The 20810-nt window shown below is 44.1% G+C and overlaps 1 protein-coding gene across 6 annotated transcripts in view; it reads left to right on the top strand.

The window, feature by feature from the left end:
- Positions 1-20810, top strand: part of senp6a (SUMO specific peptidase 6a) — a 209781-nt gene that overhangs the window by 171564 nt on the left and 17407 nt on the right. For 5 of the 6 annotated variants that reach the window (XM_072503335.1, XM_072503316.1, XM_072503336.1 and 2 more), the window contains 4 exons: positions 4676-4768; positions 8111-8499; positions 10597-10679; positions 15738-15817. In XM_072503335.1, coding sequence (XP_072359436.1) covers positions 4676-4768; positions 8111-8499; positions 10597-10679; positions 15738-15817 — 645 coding nt within the window. The remainder of the gene's footprint in view (positions 1-4675; positions 4769-8110; positions 8500-10596; positions 10680-15737; positions 15818-20810) is intronic. The other variant, XM_072503322.1, reaches the window with a different exon arrangement.

Raw genomic sequence — 20810 nt, 5'->3', positions numbered from 1 at the left:
CACAGGGCAGTGAGTGATGGGAGGGAGTGAATCTGCACAGGGCAGTGAGTGATAGGAGGGAGTGAATCTGCACAGGGCAGTGAGTGATGGGAGGGAGTGAATCTGCACAGAGCAGTGAGTGATGGGAGGGAGTGAATCTGCACAGGGCAGTGAGTGATGGGAGTGAATCTGCACAGGGCAGTGAGTGATGGGAGTGAATCTGCACAGGGCAGTGAGTGATGGGAGTGAATCTGCACAGGGCAGTGAGTGATGGGAGGGAGTGAATCTGCACAGAGCAGTGAGTGATGGGAGGGAGTGAATCTGCACAGAGCAGTGAGTGATGGGAGGGAGTGAATCTGCACAGGGCAGTGAGTGATGGGAGTGAATCTGCACAGGGCAGTGAGTGATGGGAGTGAATCTGCACAGAACAGTGAGTGATGGGAGGGGGTGAATCTGCACAGGGCAGTGAGTGCTGGGAGGGAGTGAATCTACACAGAGCAGTGAGTGATGGGAGGGAGTGAATCTGCACAGGGCAGTGAGTGATGGGAGTGAATCTGCACAGGGCAGTGAGTGATGGGAGGAAGTGAATCTGCACAGAGCAGTGAGTGATGGGAGGGAGTGAATCTGCACAGGGCAGTGAGTGATGGGAGGGAGTGAATCTGCACAGAGCAGTGAGTGATGGGAGGGAGTGAATCTGCACAGGGCAGTGAGTGATGGGAGTGAATCTGCACAGGGCAGTGAGTGATGGGAGTGAATCTGCACAGGGCAGTGAGTGATGGGAGTGAATCTGCACAGGGCAGTGAGTGATGGGAGGGAGTGAATCTGCACAGGGCAGTGAGTGATGGGAGTGAATCTGCACAGAGCAGTGAGTGATGGGAGTGAATCTGCACAGAGCAGTGAGTGATGGGAGTGAATCTGCACAGAGCAGTGAGTGATGGGAGGGAGCGAAACTGCACAGGGCAGTGAGTGATGGGAGGGAGTGAATTTGCACAGAACAGTGAGTGATGGGAGGGAGTGAATCTGCACAGGGCAGTGAGTGATGGGAGTGAATCTGCACAGAGCAGTGAGTGATGGGAGGGAGTGAATCTGCACAGGGCAGTGAGTGATGGGAGGGAGTGAATCTGCACAGGGCAGTGAGTGATAGGAGGGAGTGAATCTGCACAGGGCAGTGAGTGATGGGAGAGAGTGAAAAAAAAAAAAGGATATTATTAAACTGGAAATAGTGCAGAAAAGATTTACTAGGATGTTGCCGGGACTTGATGGTTTGAGTTAAAAGGAGAGGCTGGATAGACTGGGACTTTTTTCCTTGGAGCGTAGGAGGCTTAGGGGTGATCTTATAGAGGTCTATAAAATAATGAGGGGCATAGATAAGGTAGATAGTCAACATCTTTTCCCAAAGGTAGGGGAGTCTAAAACTAGAGGGCATAGGTTTAAGGTGAGAGGGGAGAGATTCAGAAGGGCCTAGAGGGGCAATTTCTTCACTCAGAGGGTAGTGAGTGTCTGGAATGGGCTGCCAGAGGTAGTAGTAGAGGCGGGTACAATTGTGTCTTTTAAAAAACATTTAGGTAGTTACATGGGTAAGATGGGTATAGAGGGTTATGGGCCAAGTGCGGGCAACTGGGACTAGCTTAATGGTAAAAACTGGGCGGCATGGACTGGTTGGGCCGAAGGGCCTGTTTCCATGCTGTAAACTTCTATGATTCTATGGCTGGTGTGAGACTTTGTTGGGTTTCTGTTTTAAATGTTTAACTTTTCAGCCACCCACCTGTTTTTGGCAATGAAAATACCTTCCCCCCCCCCCCCCCCATCCCAAACCCACACCCCCGCCACTCCAACTTATGTTTCAACTTCTACCAACTGTCTGAGTGACAGTTTTTTGATGTTTTATCCCTACTCGTGCTCTCCAATGAAATAAATTATTTTTTGCCCATGAAATTTTACATACTTTTTTAAAAAAATCTATTATATCTGTGCGTGGCTTTCTGTTCCAGTGCAGATCATCATGGTGTCTTGAACTTCTTTTCATTGTGTCATGGGCATGTCACTTTAAGAAATGTTTGTCTTCTCGAGTGGCTGCAGTGATGTCATTGTGTGGGTGGAGCTGGGCTCTGCTCTGTTTTATACTTTTACTTTGAGCTGGAAGGTGTTTTGTAGCTGAGTTTTAGTTTCGTTTTCAGTTGGAGAGCTGAATTCAAACCAAGGAGGTGTGTGTTGGGTCTCTCTCTCTCTCTCTCTAAAGAATGTCTCAAGATCACTTGATGATTTCAAAGTAGTACCTGTTTCTGTAAGGAATGCAAACCTGCTGTCTTTGTTAAAAAGGGTTTTTGACTTATGGATGTTGTTAGGAAAGTTACTAAGGGTTACCTTTAGAGTATTGTATCTTTGGGGGGAGTATCAGTGTTGGTAGTTGATAAGATGCTTACTGTGTGTTTATAAAATGTTAACTGGATTCATACATTAAACATTGTTTTTGTTTAAAAATACTTTAGATCTCTGTTGCATTACACCTGTAAAGTGGGCCCTTGTGCTCCCAATAACCAAAATCTATTAACAGTTGTGGGTCAGGTAAACTCCATGATATACTTTTGTGTTCTCTAAACCCTGGCCCATAATAATTGGTGCACCTTTCATATGTCTGTGTCACATCTGCACATCTACATGTTTTGTTTTCATCTATCTTTAGACTTCGAAATAAAAGTAATTAACTTTGACAAACATGGCTTGCCTCTACTGAACCTGTTCTGACTTTTCTTGATCATTAACTCGCATTTCTAAATAATTTAACTTGAATTATGGATTCCATGAATTTTCTCACAACTGACCTGTAACTAACTGGTCTGTAGTTACTTGATATTATCCTTCCTTCCATTCTTGGGCAATTTATTCCACGAGTTACCTTTTAGTTACCCAGCACAACTTATTTGTTGAAGCTGAATTGAAACATTACAGTCAGAGCTTCAGCTGTCACCTTCCTGATTTGACTAAACAGCTTAATTGCAAATCAACAGGGCCCAGAAACCTATCCCCAGCGCTCTGATTTTTTTTCTATAGTTATAATGACTTATTCAGGAGAATGCTCTGTGAACTGGAAATTACCCATGTGTTTCTGTCGTCAGTGTATTCAAATGTTTTGTTCGATTTGACAAAACTTGGAGGGTTTCTTGTATACTTTGCTTTCATAAAATTCTTCCTTGCTTTAATTCCTGTGCGTTTTTTTTCTGGCTTTCCAATGTCCACCCTGGCATGCTTCAACTCATCCAAAATGCGACTGCCTGCCTCCTGGAGTGCAATCATAGCTCTCCTCTCAACGCCTTACCATCTGCCCTTTTTTGCTTTGACCTATCTCTAACCTCCTCAAAATTAACCTCATTCCATTTTACGAACAAGGCTTGCTTCTAATGAATCTGTTCTGACTTGTTCTTGATGATCATTGCACATGTCTAAATAATTTAACTGGATTCCAAGCTGAACTACATGGGATACTTTGGGTAGCCAAGTGTCTGATATAAGATCCTTGTTGTTTAATGCCTCATTCTTCTCTAACTAAATGATCTCTTTCAATTTTGAACCCCTTCAAGCACCTTTCAGGCTTCTGAATATTTCTTCCACTGTACCCTATCATCATTGGCAGAAATTTCAGACACCTTGGGCGGGATTCTCCACTCCCGCGCCGAAGTGCCCACGCCGTCGTGAACGCCGTCGAGGCTCACGACGGTGCGAAACGGCCCCTATCCCGACTGATTCAGGGCACGGTAATGGGCTAGGAGCGGGGCCGCGTCATTTACACGCGCCAGGCCTTGTCGCCGCGTAAAGGCGGCGCCGAATACATGACACGGCCGGCGCCACATAACTGGCGTCACCCGCGCATGCGTGGTTGCCGTCCTCTCCGAGTCCGCCCCGCAAGAAGATGGCAGACGGATCTTGCGGGGCTGCGGAAGAAAGGCGGTCCTCCTTCAGAGAGGACGGCCTGACGATCGGTGGGCACCGATCGCGGGCCACCCCATATTTGAGGTACCCCCCGGTGCAGGATTCCCCGCCGCCCCCCCAGCGTTCCTGCGCTGTTCCCGACGGCAGCGACCAGGTATGGACAGCACCGGGGGGGGGGGGGGGGGGACCTGCCGTTTTGGGCTGGCTGCTCGGCCCATCCGGGCCTGAGAATAGCAGGGGTGCCGGAGAATCGCCATTTTGGGTGTCTCGGGTGATTCTCCGGCCTGCGCCGCGTGGAACTCAACGGGGCCGTTCCCGCCGCTTGGAGGGCGTTGGACCGACGTCGCGGGAAAATTTGGCGGCCCAGGCGATTCTCCCAATCAGCGCGGGAGTGGAGAATCCCGCCCCTCGTGTCTACTCTTTGAAACATCTTAAATTCCCCGATGGATACCGTTTATTTTCAACCCAACATGCCGTCAAGTTTTCAAACCCTTCCCTGTGGTTGTTTGTCAGTTTCTGTTGATATTTCTCTGTGACGTTCCTTGGGATGTTTTGTATCCTGAAGGGGCTGTACAAATATTGTCATAAAACTAAGGGTCCTCGAGCAGTTCGAAAACATATTTTAAAATTAGATTTCTAATGAGATTTGAAAGATGTTAATTAATTAACTTTATAAAGTAAAACAATGAATCCTTTTCAGTTGTGCACTTCTTTGTTGTATGTACATATGCGTTTTAGCCTCAACAATCTTCTGATATCTACCATTTAGGTTACCACAAAGACGTCATGCCAGGGTGAAAACGTGGACAAGGCACGTGGATCTCTTTCAAAAGGATTTTGTTTTTGTTCCTATTAATGAAACGTGAGTATTCTAGCAACCTGTGCATGTATTTATTTGCACAGGGACATCGTCAATATTGGTTTTGGAAATTTATCAAGTATTGAGATATGATGCCCTCTCCCTTTGCAGTACTTACAACTTCCAGGGGGTTTTATATTACATAAGACTCGAATTGGGACCATAGATTAAACAAAATGTTGCTCTGATGTTTAGTGTTCACAGAATCCCTACAGTGCAGAAGGAGGCCATTTGGCCCATCGAATCTACACCAACCCTCTGAAAGAACACCCCATCTAGGCCCAAACCCCACACTATCCTGTAACTCTGCCAATTTAGCATAGCCAGTCCACCCATACCTGCACATCTTTAGACTTGATCCTGGAGCGTATCAACTTGGAGAAAAGAATAATGCAAAGTAGAAAATCAGAATTTGAATTGTCACCCGAAGTCTCCCAAGTAAGATTTAAATACTTTGTGCTCAAATTATTTTCAACAATAACAGCAAGGAGTTCACAGGAGTTTAATTGGAATGAGATTAGCACTGATCCAAAGAAGGCGACATTTGGATAGGTGACCAAACGTTTGGTCAAGAAGTTTTTACGGTCTTAAAGGAGAGAAGAGCGGTTTAGGGAAGGAATCCGGAACTTGGGGCCTGGATGCCTGTATTCCACATATGAGAACAAGTAGAATTGTAAAAAAACTGATTTCCTAGTGAGGACTTAATTAAATTTGACTCATTTGTTTAATAAAGGAATTTTCTTTCATTTGAGGAGGCCATTCAGCCCATCGGGCCTGCACCAACAAAATGGGCTGTGCTCCGTTTGTTCTTTACAGAAACGGCCCCCTTTAATTTATCCCTTAATTAGTTTTAGTTCTTCTGATTGGTTGATTGGCCTTATAATGGCCTTTGAAAGAGCACCTCACCCAGGCCCAATCCCCTGCCTTATCCTTGTAACCCGACCTAACTTGCACATCATTGAACTGTGGGCAACACCCTGTGAGCACCTGGAGGAAACCCTTCCAGACAAGGGAGAGCATGCAAATTCTACACAGACAGTCATCCAAGGCTGGAATTTAACCCGGGTTCCTGGCGCTATAAGACAGCAATGCTAACCACTGTGCCACCGTGCAGTCTTTCTCTCACTCTTCCGTGACAATTTTCTGTTTTTTGTATAACTCCTGTAGGGGCATAGTCTTTGGGACAACCTTGGTACACGTTTGAGTAGCTATTACTGATACTGAATTCATAACAAAATGCTGACTGATAAATCGAGTTTGGAGGTATCATGCCTGAGCCTAATCCTGCTGCCAACCATAATCCACACATGCACTTCGAACATAGTCACTTGATAGCAGTTGGGAGTAGGGACCCTGGCACTGTCGATATTGCCTTCCTGTGCGGATGTGGCAGAATCATGGGGCGTGATTCTCCATTCCCACGCCGGTTGGGAGAATCGCCTGGGATGCCAAAATTTCCCGGGACGCCGGTCTGACACCCTCCCCCGATTCTCCCAAGCGGCGGGAACGGCCCGGTCGAGTTTCGCGGGCCGGAGAATTGCCAGAGACACCGAAAATGGCGATGCTCCGGCACCCCCGCTATTCTGAGGCCCGGATGGGCCGAGCGGCCAGGCCAAAACGGCGGGTTCCCTCCGGCGCTGAACACACCTGGTCGCTGCAGTTGTGAGCGGTGCGTGAACGCTGGGGGGGGGCGGCCTGCACCTGGGGGTACCTCAAATGTGGGGTGGCCCGCGATCGGTGCCCACCGATCGTCGGGCCGTCCTCTCTGAAGGAGGACCCCCTTCCTTCCGCGGCCCCGCAAGATCCGTCAGACACCTTCTTGCAGGGCGGACTTAGAGAGGACGGCAACCACGCATGCGCGGATGACGCCCATTATGCGGCGCCGGCTGCGTCATCTATGCGGCGCCGCTTTTACGCGGGCGACAATGCCTGGCGCATGTAGATGACGCGGCCCCGATCCTGGCCCATTGTCAGGGCCTGAATCGGTCGGGACCGGGGCCGTTTCACGCCGTCGTGAACTTCGACGGCGCTCACGACGGCGCGGCCACTTCAGCGCGGGAGTGGAGAAACCCGCCCATGGACTCTTACTGCACAAAATATTTGAACTCCGTGTTGGGCCATCCAGCCATCGTGCTTGTGCCGGCTATTTGAAAGCGCAATTTAATTAGTTATACTCCCCATTCCCATAACCCTCCATCTTTCCTTCTCAAGTATTTATCCCATTCCTCTTTGAAAGTTACGATTGAATCTGTTCCATTGCCCTTTTCGGCAATGCAGTCCAGATCACAGCTTGATCTCTACTTCCCCTCTGGTCGTATGCCAGTTACCTTAAATCAGGTCCTCTAATTACCGTCCCACTCAATCACCCCCATCGATAGTGGTAAGTCTCGACTTAACTTATTCTGTCAAAATCCTTCATGTATTTGACGACCTCTGATGAATCCCCTCCTAGCCGCCTCTGTTCCAGAGAGAACAATCCCAGCTTTGCTAGTCCCGCGTCCCTAATAAATCTTCTCTCCAGTTACTTGACTATGGCCACCTGAACAGGGAAGACCCAGAAGAGATTCAATTGAATTACAAAGTGGTTTTGAAATAGCGGTGAGTCAGGGAATGCGGTATTATCAGATTAAAACTGGGAGTGAGGTGAGAGTTGTTGAGGCAGGGAGTGGCCAAGACAGGGACAGTTGAATCTTTGTGTTGAGACCACTTCAGTTCTCCTACTATAACCCAATTCAGATCCACTAATTTAGTACAAATCTGGAACTGGTCAGTTACTTGATAAACTTACTGAGCCATCCGGAGTCCTGCCAGTTCATCCTTCTATAATTTAGAAGTTTTCAAAGCTTTTATTCTGCGGCAATTGATCTAACCCAGAAAACCAGATTGAAGTATTTTCTTAAAAACGTCCATGAGATGTGGGTGTCATTGGTTAAGCCGGTGTTTATTGCCCACCTTAATTGCTCTCAAGAGGGTGGTATTGAGTGCATTCTTGAACTATTGCAGTCCATGTGTTGAAGGTACACCTACACCTATTAGGGAGGGAGTTCCAGAATTTGACCCAGCGACAGTGAAGGAATGGTGACATAGTTCTAAGTTTGATGGTGAATGGAAATTGCAGGTGGTGGTGCTCCCATGCATCTGCTGCCTTTGTCCTTCTAAGTGGTAGAGGTCATGGGTTTAGAAGATGCTGTCGAAGGAGCCTTGATGAGTTCCTGCAGTGCATCTTGTAGATGATACATACGGCTGCTGATGTTCATCTGTAGTGTTGAAGGTGGTGAATGGGATGATTTATTATTTTGTAATAATCTAAGATGTTAATGTAAAATCTTCTTTTCTTTGCTATAGGGCCCATTGGTTTTTGGCTGTGATTTGTTTTCCTGGCCTTTGCACTGAATCACATTTTAAGTCACAGGAAAATGAAGGAATACATTGCAATAACTCTGTACTGGAGGAAAGCAACAGTAACTGGCCATCGTTGCAAGGGGAGACCGACGGTTTAGCCGACAACGTGACTCCTGCAAATGTGTTCAAAAAAACTGATACCGTAGACAAAATGTCTGAACTCCGTGTTGGCAGTAACTGTGAATGTGTGGAATTTGATAAACTCCACACAAGAAGATGCGTGTTAGCAGCTAATAAATTCCTCAGTAATGTTAATCAGCTGGACACTGAATTCGAAGATGACCAAAACTCAAACATGAAGGCAGAAAATGGTGCGGAAGGTAAACAGCTAGGTACTTATTTATGTTTATTTTCAGAACTAAACTAATAAGAACAACTCCTCAATTTTAAGTTGATTTGCCTATTAGAAACTTTTTCTTGAGGTGGTTAAAATTCTGTGCATAAAGAAACTGAAATGGTCAAGATTAAGTACATTTTACAGCTGCCATTTAAGGGAGTAATCATACCCAAACTGCAATTTCAGAGTTTGTTCGAAAATTTATTTCATGACTAAATGATGAGAATCTTGCACTCACTACTTTTCCCACTTAAGGGGTTTAATTGGTAATGGCTGGTTGTGATATTGCTGCAGTTGACTTTCAGTGTTACATTTGTACATAGAAATCCATCGGTTTTCATTGATTCATAAAACTTGAAATAAATATTGAGAATAATGGATCGAAATAACTAAGAAAGTTACGTCTCGGGAGGTAAGATTCATTGAGATGGAAATGTGCTTTCCACTGAGTCGTGTAACATTTCCCCACTGTACACTTATTATTTTCCCATATTAAAATTTTGCAAGTCCTTTTGGCAACATAGTTCAATTGCTATCAAATGTGAAGGTGGTTTAATGATCGTGACATATGAAAAGTATGACATTTAGCATGTGAAATGTGAAGTAAAGTAAAGTGTGGTGTGCTATCTAGCTGGGTTATAGCTTTTTCAACATGAACACCCTTGGATAATCCTGTGCATTGTACACACATCACTAGCTATTGATCTCAGCATTTCTGCACAGCTAACTGCTGTTCTGCTCAAAGATATTAACTGGAGCCAGTTTTCTGACTGAATCAGTGCAGGTTTTGCTGACTCAGGTCATCTACCATCTCCAAATTCCTTGTCTTCTCTCAGCTTCTCTTCCTAATTGCCCTGTTGTAACTGAAAATACTGCACCTTTTTTGGAATGCTTTCTTTCTGTCTCTGACAGGAATTTCACCCCTCCCATATTGTCACTGAATGTTCCACACTACTTTTGTTTCAAAAGTTATATATTTTGAAACACTATATTGTGGATTCAGGTGATAAAATCTAGAGTTACACTCTTCTTGATTTTATAAATAAACTTTGAAAAAACATTTGCTGTTTCTACAACTCGCAGCAATATTAAGTTTTATCCCACAACTGCTAACTTGTGAGTCGAAGTATAGGTTTCTTTATCATTGGCCGTCTTGTACATAATGTTTCGCGTCCATAAGAGATTACATTCAGTATGCACTCAATTGGGGTCACTGTGACCCAAAAAGAATGTGCGGCCTACAGTACTAACCTAAGTCTGTTTATGCACCATGACATGTCAGTTATCTGCTTATCAAACATAGTGAGTATTTGTTAGAATACAAGACATTTACACCAGCCAGGTGGAAAACCCCTGCTTTAGAATATTACAACATCTGATCCCAGTAAATAGTGTAACAACTTGACCTTGATGTTTGTCGGGAGGGTGTCGATGAGACTGAGAAATTACTCTGGCTTAATGGACAGCCTGACTTGACAGTGGCCAGAAGCTGCAGTTGGGGATCCTTTTGGGGATGGTCCAGAGAGGTCAGAGTGGTCCTTGTTTGGAAGGTTGAATGGGCCCACAATCCAATGGGCTGGGCGGTGTGGTTTGGGTAAGAATTGGCAATCGGGACTGGGGTTGGCTGAAAATTTTATTGAGGGGTAAGTGGAAGACCTCTTGCTCCTCCTGACCTGGAGTGCGGCACCTGCCTTGGAAAACTGGCAGTTCCCACCTCTCATTGCCGGGGGGGCAACAGCAAATTTTAAGCTATATTTATTAATTGTTCTGCCTCACTGTCTATTGGCTCAGATTTGACCTTTTCACCTCCCGACCTCTCCCTGCCTGCTACTGTTGGGGGGATGTTGATGTTATGCTTGAACAGTTGCTGTATTCAACGACAAATCCACAATTGTTAACTTGCAGGACAAAGGCAAATTGGTTAATTATTTTAAGGTCTAAGGATATTCTGCAATTAATGTAGATTTTCAGTATGTTCTAAACTAAGTTAACATTGGTTGCTTAATTGTCACAGCTGAAGGCTTAATGCAGCTGTTGATGTTTAGAAACTTCAATTTTAAAACTGATGGTGAATGTTGAAATTTTAAAACAGATGCTTTAAGGCAAATCCAAGTCAGTTACGCCGATGATAACGATGATTCCTTCGACTTTTTGGCAGATCAGGAATATAGCCAGGTGAGATTATAACGTGTTCAGCACTTTCATCATATTTCTTATGGATAAAAGGATAATCTGCTTTATGGCATCCTTAATGAATTGGTGCTATGACTGCATTTTAGGTATTCTAGAATTTCACCAGTCTGTCAAATATACACGGGTATTCTTTAAATGCAGACGGAATTTCAAAGAAATAAATACTTGCATTTATCACAAACATTTCACAATACTTTGTGCACAGTGAGTTTAATATGTAGCCCAGAATTTAGAACTAAAAAAACATGTCATTGTCACTAAAGCAAAGTTTGAAAAAAGACAAATCATAAAAGATCTGTTGATGCTTCCTAGTCTCTACCATTGGCCATTCGTTAGCATTCTGTGCACCGTGCCATTGAATCATACTTTGCATCACCAAAGCCCTAGTCTAGGCCTTCACTGTCTTCAGGATCTAATGTTCTCCTAGCCAATCTGCCAGCTTCTCTCTTCTTCAAACAGGTAACTATTCAAAGCACTACAGTTATTGTCATTGCCGTCTCCATCACTCCCATCGTTGCATCTTTTCTACCCTTGAATGGATTCTGGTGCCCCAATAAGTCAACATCAACATTTTTATTCATAGTTTAAAATCTCTCCATGGTCTTGCTGGAACTACATAACTGTGCTTTAGCTTTCCCACCTCCCCCTTCCCCTGGATTCCACTCCTTCATTGGTGGCTGCTTGTTCAGCCATTGTGTCACCTTTGTATTTCTGCCAGCTCCCTTCAGCTATGATACCTTCCCAGTTTTCAAAACAGCTTAAAATGATTCTCTTCAATGATTTATCTCTCAGCCCTGCCATCTTAACCTTTCCCATTGCCCTTTGTTCCAGATGTCAATCACGATTTTCGCTGCATTATAAGGTAAATCAATTTTGCAGCAATGGCCGGAGTTTTGGGGGGTTATTCGGGAGGCATAACAGAAATTCATCCCAAGGAGGAGGAAACATGCTAAGGAAAGGACAAGGCATCCATGACTGATGAGGGAAGTCATGGACAGCATAAAAGCAAAAGAAAAAGCATACAAAGTGGCGAGGATTAGTGGGAAGCCAGAGGATTGGGAAGTCTTTAAAAGTGAGCAGAGAACAACTAAAAAAGCAATAAGGGGGGAGAAGATGAAATATGAGTGTAAGCTAGCTAGTAATATAAAGGAAGATGGGAAGAGTTTTTTTTCAATATATAAAAGGTAAGAGAGAGGCAAAAATAGACATTTTACCACTGGAAAATGTGGCTGGAGAAGAAATAATAGGAAACAAAGAAATGGCAAAGGAACTGAATAGTTACTTTGCATCAGCCTTCACGGTGGAAGACATCAGTGGGATGCCAGAGCTCCAGGAGAATCAGGGGGCAGAGGTGAGTGCAGTGACTATCACTAAGGAGAAGGTTCTGGGGAAACTAAAAGGTCTGAAGTTGGATAAATCACCTGGACCGGATGGACTACACCCTAGGGTTTTAAATGAAATGGCTGAGGAGATTCTGGAGGCATTGGTAGTGATCTTTCAGGAATCACTGGAGGCAGGGGGTGTCCCAGAGGACTGGAAAGTGGCTAATGTAACACCACTGTTTAAAAGGGAGGGAGGCAGAAGATGGGGAAATTATAGGCCGGTTAGCCTGACTTCGGTCATTGGTAAGATTTTAGAATCCATTATTAAAGATGAAATTGTGGAGTACTTGGAAGTACATGATTAAAATAGGACTGAGTCAGTCATAACGGCTTCGTTAAGGGGAGGTCACGTCTGACAAATCTGAGTTATTTGAGGAAGTAACAAGGAAGTCAGACAAAGGAGAACCAGTGAACCTGATTTATTTCTATTTCCAGAGGGCCTTTGACAAGGTGCCGCATAGGTTAAGAGCCCATGGTTTTACGGGTAAGATCCTGGCATGGATAGAGGATTGGCTGACTGGCAAAAGGCAGAGAGTGGCGATTATGGGGTCTTTTTCACGATGGCAGCCAGTGGCTAGTGCCTCAGGGGCCGGTGCTGGGACCATAACCTTTCAAAATATACATCAATGAGCTGGAAGAAGGAAATCTTTCACAATATACATTAATGATCTGGAAGAAGGAACTGAAGGCACTGTTGGTAGATTTGCAGATGGTACAAAGATCTGTAAAGGGGCAGGTAGTATTGAGGAAACAGGGGGGCTGCAGAAGGACTTGGACAGTCTAGGAGAGTGGGCAAAGAAGTGGCAGATGGAATACAATGTGGAACGGTGTGAGGTTATGCACTTTGGAATGAGAAATGAAGGCACAGACTATTTTCTAAATGGAGAAATGCTTAGGAAATCAGAAGCACAAAGGGACTTGGGAATCCTTGTTCACGATTCTCTTAAGGTTAACATGAAGGTTCAGTCGGCAGTGAGGAAGGCAAATGCAATGTTAGCATTCATGTTGAGAGGGCTAGAATACAAGACCAGGGATATACTTCTGAGGCTATATAAGGCTCTGGTCAGACCCCATTTGGAGTACTGTGAGCAGTTTTGGGCCCCGTATCTAAAGAAGGATGTGCTGGCCTTGGATAGGGTCCAGAGGAGATTCACAAGAATGATCTCTGGAATGAAGAGCTTGTCATATGAGGAACGGTTGAGGACTCTGGGTCTGTACTCGTTGGAGTTTAGGATGAGGGATGCCTTATTGAAACTTGCAGGATACTATGAGGCCTGGATAGAGTAGATGTGGAGAGGATGTTTCCACTTGTGGGATAAACTAGAAGTAGAGGACACCATCTCAGACTGAAGGGATGATCCTTTGAAACGGAGATGAGGAGGAATTTCTTCAGCCAGAGGGTGGTGAATCTGTGAACTCTTTGCCGCAGAAGGCTGTGGAGACCAAATCACTGAGTGTCTTTAAGACAGAGATAGATAGATTCTTGATTAATAAGGGGATCAGAGGTTATGGGGAGAAGAAGGAGAATGGGGATGAGACAAATATCAGCCACGGTTGAATGGCGGAGCAGAATCGATGGGCCAAGTGGCATAATTCTGCTCCTATTTCTTATGGTCTTAATTTAAGAAATTATCTTGTGTGAGGAGTGCTATAGAAATGCAAACTTGTTGTAAACGGTATTTTATTATTAGAAAGGTTAAATCCCAACTAAAGTTTAACAATTTTACCTTGAAACTCAGTTAATTTCTTGGGCAGTATTAATGTGGCCTTGAAATCCATCTGTAAGGCGGAATAGTGTTTACATTTTTAGACATGATGTGGCGATGCCGGCGTTGGACTGGGGTGAGTACAGTAAGAATGCTTACAACACTAGATTAAAGTCCAACAGATGACCAACATCTGTTGGACTTTAACCTGGTGTTGTAAGACGTCTTACTGTACATTTTTAGAATCATGGAATGACACAGCACAGAGGGAGACAATTCCACCTGTCTTTACCAGCCCTTTTTACGCCTATACAAATCATTCCATTCCTTTTTCCCCTTAGCCCTTCAAATATATTTGCTTCACTTGTTGATCCAATTCCCTTTCCAAGGTTGTAATTGAATCTGCTTCCATCGCTCTTTTAGGCACTGCTTTCCAGATCACATCAATTCGCTGCATAAGGATTTTTAAAGTCCTCCTGTTTGTTTTTTTTGCCAATCACCTTTAAGATCTGTACCCTGTCGTTGCCAACCCATTTGTTACTGAAAACACTTTCTCCTTATTTACCATTCACAATTGTCTTTGAAGGAAGAAAATCTGCCCTCCTTCCCTGGTCTGGCCTCCATGTGACTCCAGACCCTCAACAATGTGGTTGACCCTAACTGCCCTCTGCCCTGGTATGATTCTAGTAAATGTCTTCTGAATCCTCTCTAACACCTTGCCATCCTTCCTAAAGTGTGGTGCCAAGAATACTCCAGCTGAGGTTTAATCAGTGTTTTATATAAAGATTTAGTAATCGCATTATTATTATACGTTTGTGCCTCAATTTATAATGTCAAGAATCCTCTCTGCCTTTTTAAACAGCCTTCTGAACTTGCCCTGTTGTCTTCAAAGATTTACTTGCATTGACCTCTCCAGGCCTCTCTATTCTTGTAGTTACTTTAAAATTATATCATTTGGTATATGTTGCTTCTCCTCGTTCTGCTGACCAAAATGTGTCACTTCACACTTTCCTGCCTTAGATTTGATCTGCCACATGTCTGCTCAGTTCACCAGTATGTCCTTCTGAAGTCTGTGACTATCCTCCTCACTGTTTACTACATTTCTAAGTTTTGTGTCATCTGCAAAACTTGAACTGAAGTCCTATATCCCCCAGCTCATTAATACATATCAAAAAGAGCAGTGGCCATAATACTGACGCCTGGAAAACACTGCATGCTTCCCTCCAGCCTGAAAAGCCATCTTTCACCACTACTTTGTTTTCTTTCCCTCAGCCAATTGTGTATCCAGACTGTCACTGTCACTTAAATCCTGTGAACTATAATTTTGCTGACCAGTTTATTATGTGGTACTTTGTCAAATGGTTTTTGGAGTCAACCTTCCCTGTTACTTCATTAAATCATTCAACCAAGTTAGTCAAACATATTTTCCTTTATGAAATCTATGCTGATCCGCTGTTAGCCCATGCATTTCCAAACACCAATTAATTTTGTACCAATTATTGCCTCTAAGGAGGATTAGGTTGTTGACTTTTCTACTTTGAGGACTGCCAAACTTTTAAGTTCATTCTGGCTACCCAATATTGCTGCATCTGCTCTTTGCTGCTACATTGGCAGCACCCTCATCTTTCTGGTGCAAAATATTAATTTAGTGCTTGCCCTTGCTCTCTACCCCCACCAGTGTATCTCCTCTTTGGTCCCTAATTGACCCAACCCTTCTTTGACTACACTTCTTTGCAAACACTAAAATAATAATCTCTTGGGTTCCCTTTTATGCTCGACATAAAAATGAGAATTCTAAATATCAAATTTAAATTGTTCTCGGTACTTCAGTGAAGGAGTATGGGATGGAATTGGTGATTTGTGAACTCCTTAATGCGGTTTGCATATGTTGTACATTTCAGTCGTTTTGCCTGTCAGGATCATTAGCTCTTGATATTGATTGTATTGTTAAGGAGGACAGCAATGAAGCTGGGAGCATGGCAGAGGACAACTCTTCAGAAAGTGTGCCGTGGGGTCAGCAGCCTTCAAAACAGTGAGTACTTGAGTGTTGTGAAGTAGGGTTGATCGGTATCTGAATTTGCTTGCAAACCTGCCTTTCACAGTTGTACAATTTCTTAAAATTGCAACAAATATTGATAGTTTTTCTCCTCATCTGGCTTTGGATTCTGGGGCTTCGAAGTATGATGCAAGAAAATTCAGCTCTTGGACCTTCTTAGTTTGGTATTCATCATTTGGTTTTCCTTCAAATAGAGTCAGCTGGATTTGCTATTCAAACATGGTTTTGTTGTACAAACATTTGTACCTCTTGCTATTGCTGTCTTCTTGAGGTAGCCATGTTACCTTCCCTGTCTTATGTATTACCTAAGATTCTGGACCAGGTTAGGTGGGGTTATGAGGTTGTGAGGATGGGGCGGGGGAGTGGGCCTAGGTGGGGTGCTCTTTCAGAGGTTCGGTGCAGATTCGGTGGGCCGAATGGCCTCCTTCTGCACTGTAGGAATTCTATGATTCTATAAAATGAAACCAACAAGTCCTTATTTTACATTTAATTATGTCCTTTCATAATTTACATAGTTGATGTGCCAGAAAATTATATAAATAACGTACAAATCTCACAGGTTTCATCAGCCTTTTTTCAGCAATTAAACAGTCCCTTGAAATTAAAACACCCCTTCAAAATGTATTTAGAGTATGTAAACTAGGCATATAATTCCTGTCATCTTACACAGCATTGTGATCACCAACATACAAAGTGTATGTTTAGTTTAATTAGTGGCGTGTTGATGGGCAGCACTGTGGCACAGTAGGTTAGCACCGCTGCCTCACGGCGCTGAGGTCCCATGTTCGATCCCAGCCCTGGGTCACTGTCCATGTGGAGTTTGCACATTCTCGCTGTGTTTGCGTGGGTTTCGCCCCCACAACCCAAAGATGTGCAGGGTAGGTCAATTGGCCACGCTTAATTGCCCCTACTGGGGCTGGTTTAGCACAGGGCTCAATCGCTGGCTTTGAAAGCAGACCAAGGCAGGCCAGCAGCACGATTCATTTCCCGTACCAGCCTCCCTGAACAGGTGCCGGAATGTGGCGACTAGGGGCTTTTCACAGTAACTTCATTTGAAGCCTACTTGTGACAATAAGCGATTTTCATTTCATTTCATTTCAATTGGAAAAAACAAATTGGGTACTCTAAATTGTTTTTTTTTAAATTAGTGGCGTGTTTCAGCAATGTGACTTGTTCACAATGACATTTCTCGCCATCACAAAGGCTTCATAGGTGAAGATTTGAGGCACATTTTCTCCTTGTCTCGTCTAATAGGAAAATGTGTAATCAAACCTTGACACTATGGGGTTACATAAGAACTAGGAGCAGGAGTAGGCCATCTGGCCCCTCGAGCCTGCTCCACCATTCAATGAGATCATGGCTGATCTTTTGTGGACTCAGCTCCACTTTCCGGCCCGAACACCATAACCCTTAATCCCTTTATTCTTCAAAAAACTATATATCTTTATCTTAAAAGCATTTAATGAAGGAGCCTCTACTGCTTCACTGGGCAAGGAATTCCATAGATTCACAACCCTTTGGGTGAAGAAGTTCCTCCTAAACTCAGTCCTAAATCTACTTCCCCTTATTTTGAGGCTATGCCCCCTAGTTCTGCTTTCACCCGCCAGTGGAAACAACCTGCCCACATCTATCCTATCGATTCCCTTCATAATCTTATATGTTTCTATAAGATCCCCCCTCATCCTTCTAAATTCCAACGAGTACAGTCCCAGGCTTCTCAACCTCTTCTCGTAATCCAACCCCTTCAGCTCTGGGATTAACCTAGTGAATCTCCTATGCACACCCTCCAGTGCCAGTACGTCCTTTCTCAAGTAAGGAGACCAAAACTGAACACAATACTCCAGGTGTGGCCTCACTAACACCTTATATGGTTATGAAGGAAGTGTCCAAGGAAATTGAAGAAGTTGATTATATTAGATGTCTGGTGGACAGAACAAATCAGAGCAGGTTGTCGACATGGTTTTGCCTCAGTCTGTTCACTAATTTTTAAACTGAATCAGAATGGGGAAGATGTGGAGGTGGTACGTTGGAGAGGAGGATAACTACAGGGGGGGTGAAGTGCAGAATACACAATCAAGAACCGTTGAATATGATGTGGAACTGTCTGCTCATGAGGCAGTTGGTACCTATGGCAATTAGTTTATTTCATATTTTGACTTTCTCAGCAGTTAACAGTGAGATACTGACCAAACAGTGAGATATTGACCAATCTCCTGGTGAGCGTTTGTTTTTTAAAAAATATTTTTTATTCTCCTTTTTCACATTTTCTCCCAAATCTACACCCAACAATAAACAATAATCAGTAACGAATGTAATGTCAATCCCCATACCAATAACAACGATCCCATCCTCCCACCAAACATGGCCCGCATGTTAACATAAACAAATGACAAAAAGGAATCACCATTAACACATACAGTCCCCCAACCCCCCTAATGTTCGATGTGATCCAATTCTCGAAAGTGCATAATGAATAACGCCCATGAATTGTAGAACCCCTCCATCCTTCCCCTCAGTTCAAATTTGACCTTTTCAAGCGTTAAGAATTCCAACAGGTCCCCCCCGCCAGCCAGGGCACAGGGTGGCGAGGTTGATCTCGACCCTAAAAGGGCTGGAGAGCGTTTGTTGTAAGATGCTGGAGTAATTGCCAGTGTAGATTTATGGTAGTCAATGTTGAGCTGGTCCTCCACTGTGTATCACTAGTAGCTGATGCTGTGCCCAGACCAAACTGTTACACTTGTCATAGAATCATAGAATTCCTACAGTGCAGAAGGAGGCTATTCGGCCCATCGAGTCCGCACCGACCCTCAGAAAGAGCACCCTACCTAGGTCCACTTTTCGCCCTATCCCCATGACCCCACCTAACCTGCACATGTGTACAAGTGTTTGCCATAATCACATTACTTAAAAATGCCTTGCAGAAAAAAACCTTAAATTGATCCATCTTCATCTATTGTTACAGCATATGATGCTCTATTTTATTGGGATTCTGGCAAAAATATTGAAGATCCTGCCATACTGGGTCATTCTGTGGTTGAATTGCTACTGCAGGGCCAAGGTTTCAGAGTAGCCTACACACTAGCTTGTGGAGAAACCAAATCAATTACCTTCCCCATGGATCAATACTGTCGCCGCTCCTTTTTAATCTGTACATAGATAATCTACCTGCAACCAGATCGTGGAAATTCATGTATATTATTGCCATTGCTAGTTAAGCTAGTGACGTTTTCATCCTTGAAACCATATTCCATAATGGTATGAAAACTGTGCCTGAAATGACATCTTCAGCCAAGTACCACAAATACTATATCCTTTGCATTTCACTTGCACAATGCTGGCACCCACTTGGGATTTTAGGATTATCTTAAATGGTCACCACCTTAAGCATAATGCTCACCCTGCCAGCTTGTGCATCATTCTAGACTTGAACAAAGAACAATACAGCACAGGAACAGGCCCTGGGTACTTATCTATTTTAATGCTTTTTAAGATGCCCAACACCTCCTCTTTATTAATATCAACATGACTCAGAATATCTACACACACTAACCCTATGCTCCTCATCCACCAAGTCCTTCTCTTTGGTGAATACTGAGGCAAAGTATTCATTTAGTATCTCGCCTATTTGCTCTGGTTCCATACATAGACTCCCTCCACTACCTTGAATGGACCAACCCTTTCTCTGGCTACCCTCTTGCTCTTTACATATATATAAAACGCCTTAGGATTTTCCTTAATCCTGTTTGCCAATGACATTTCATGACCCCTTTCAGCCTTACCCTTAGCAGGTGTTCAGGGAGCTAGGCAGAAAGCTAAAAGACAGGACCTCCAGGGTTGTAATCTCGGGATTACTCCCTGTGCCACATGCCAATGAGGCTAGAAATAGGAAGATAGAGCAGCTAAACACATGGCTAAACAGCTGGTGTAAGAGGGAGGGTTTCAGTTATCTGGACCACTGGGCGCTCTTCCGGGGCGGGTGTGACCTATATAAGAAGGACGGGTTGCATCTAAACTGGAGAGGCATAAATATCCTGGCCACAAGGTTGGCTAGTGTCACACGGGAGGGATTAAACTAGTATGGCAGGGGGGTGGGTACCGGAGCAATAGGTCAGAAGGTGAAAAAATTGAGGCAGTATTAGGAAATAGGGCCACTATGGCTCTGAGGAAGAGCAGACCGGGAGATGTTGCTGAAAACAGCGGGACTGATGGCCTGAAGTGCATATGTTTTAATGCAAGAAGTATTAAGGGTAAGGCAGAGCTTGGATTAGTACTTGGAACTATGATGTTGTCACCATTACAGAGACCTGGTTGAGGGAAGGACAGGAGTGGCAGCTAAACATTCCAGGATTTAGATGTTTCAGCCGGGATAGAGGGGGAGGTAAAAGATGTGGAGGAGTTGCGCTACTGGTTAGGGAGAATATCACCGCTGTACTGCGGGAGGACACCTCAGAGGGCAGTGAGGCTATATGGGTAGAGATCAGGAATAAGAAGGGTGCAGTCACAATGTTGGGGGTTTACTACAGGCCTCCCAACAGCCAGCGGGCGATAGAGGAGCAGATAGGTAGACAGATTTTGGAAAGGAGTAAAAGCAACCGGGTTGTTGTGATGGGAGACTTTAACTTCCCCAATATAGACTGGGACTCACTTAGTGCTAGGGGCTTGGATGGGGCAGAGTTTGTAAGGAGCATCCAGGAGGGCTTCTTAAAACAATATGTAGATAGTCCAACTAGGAAAGGGGCTGTACTGGACCTGGTATTGGGCAATGAGCCCGGCCAGGTGGTAGAAGTTTCAGTAGGGGAGCATTTTGAGAACAGTGACCACAATTCAGTAAGTTTTAAAGTACTGGTGGACAAGGATAAGAGTGGTCCTAGGGTGAATGTGCTAAATTGGGGGAAGGCTAATTATAACAATATTAGGTGGGAACTGAAGAACCTCGATTGGGGCGGATGTTTGAGGGAAAATCAACATC

This window comes from Scyliorhinus torazame, chromosome 1 (genome assembly GCF_047496885.1).
Source record: "Scyliorhinus torazame isolate Kashiwa2021f chromosome 1, sScyTor2.1, whole genome shotgun sequence".
Taxonomy (NCBI): Eukaryota; Metazoa; Chordata; class Chondrichthyes; order Carcharhiniformes; family Scyliorhinidae; genus Scyliorhinus; species Scyliorhinus torazame.
Note: the sequence above shows the minus strand (reverse complement) of the source record. Positions and strands in the feature narration are given on the sequence as shown.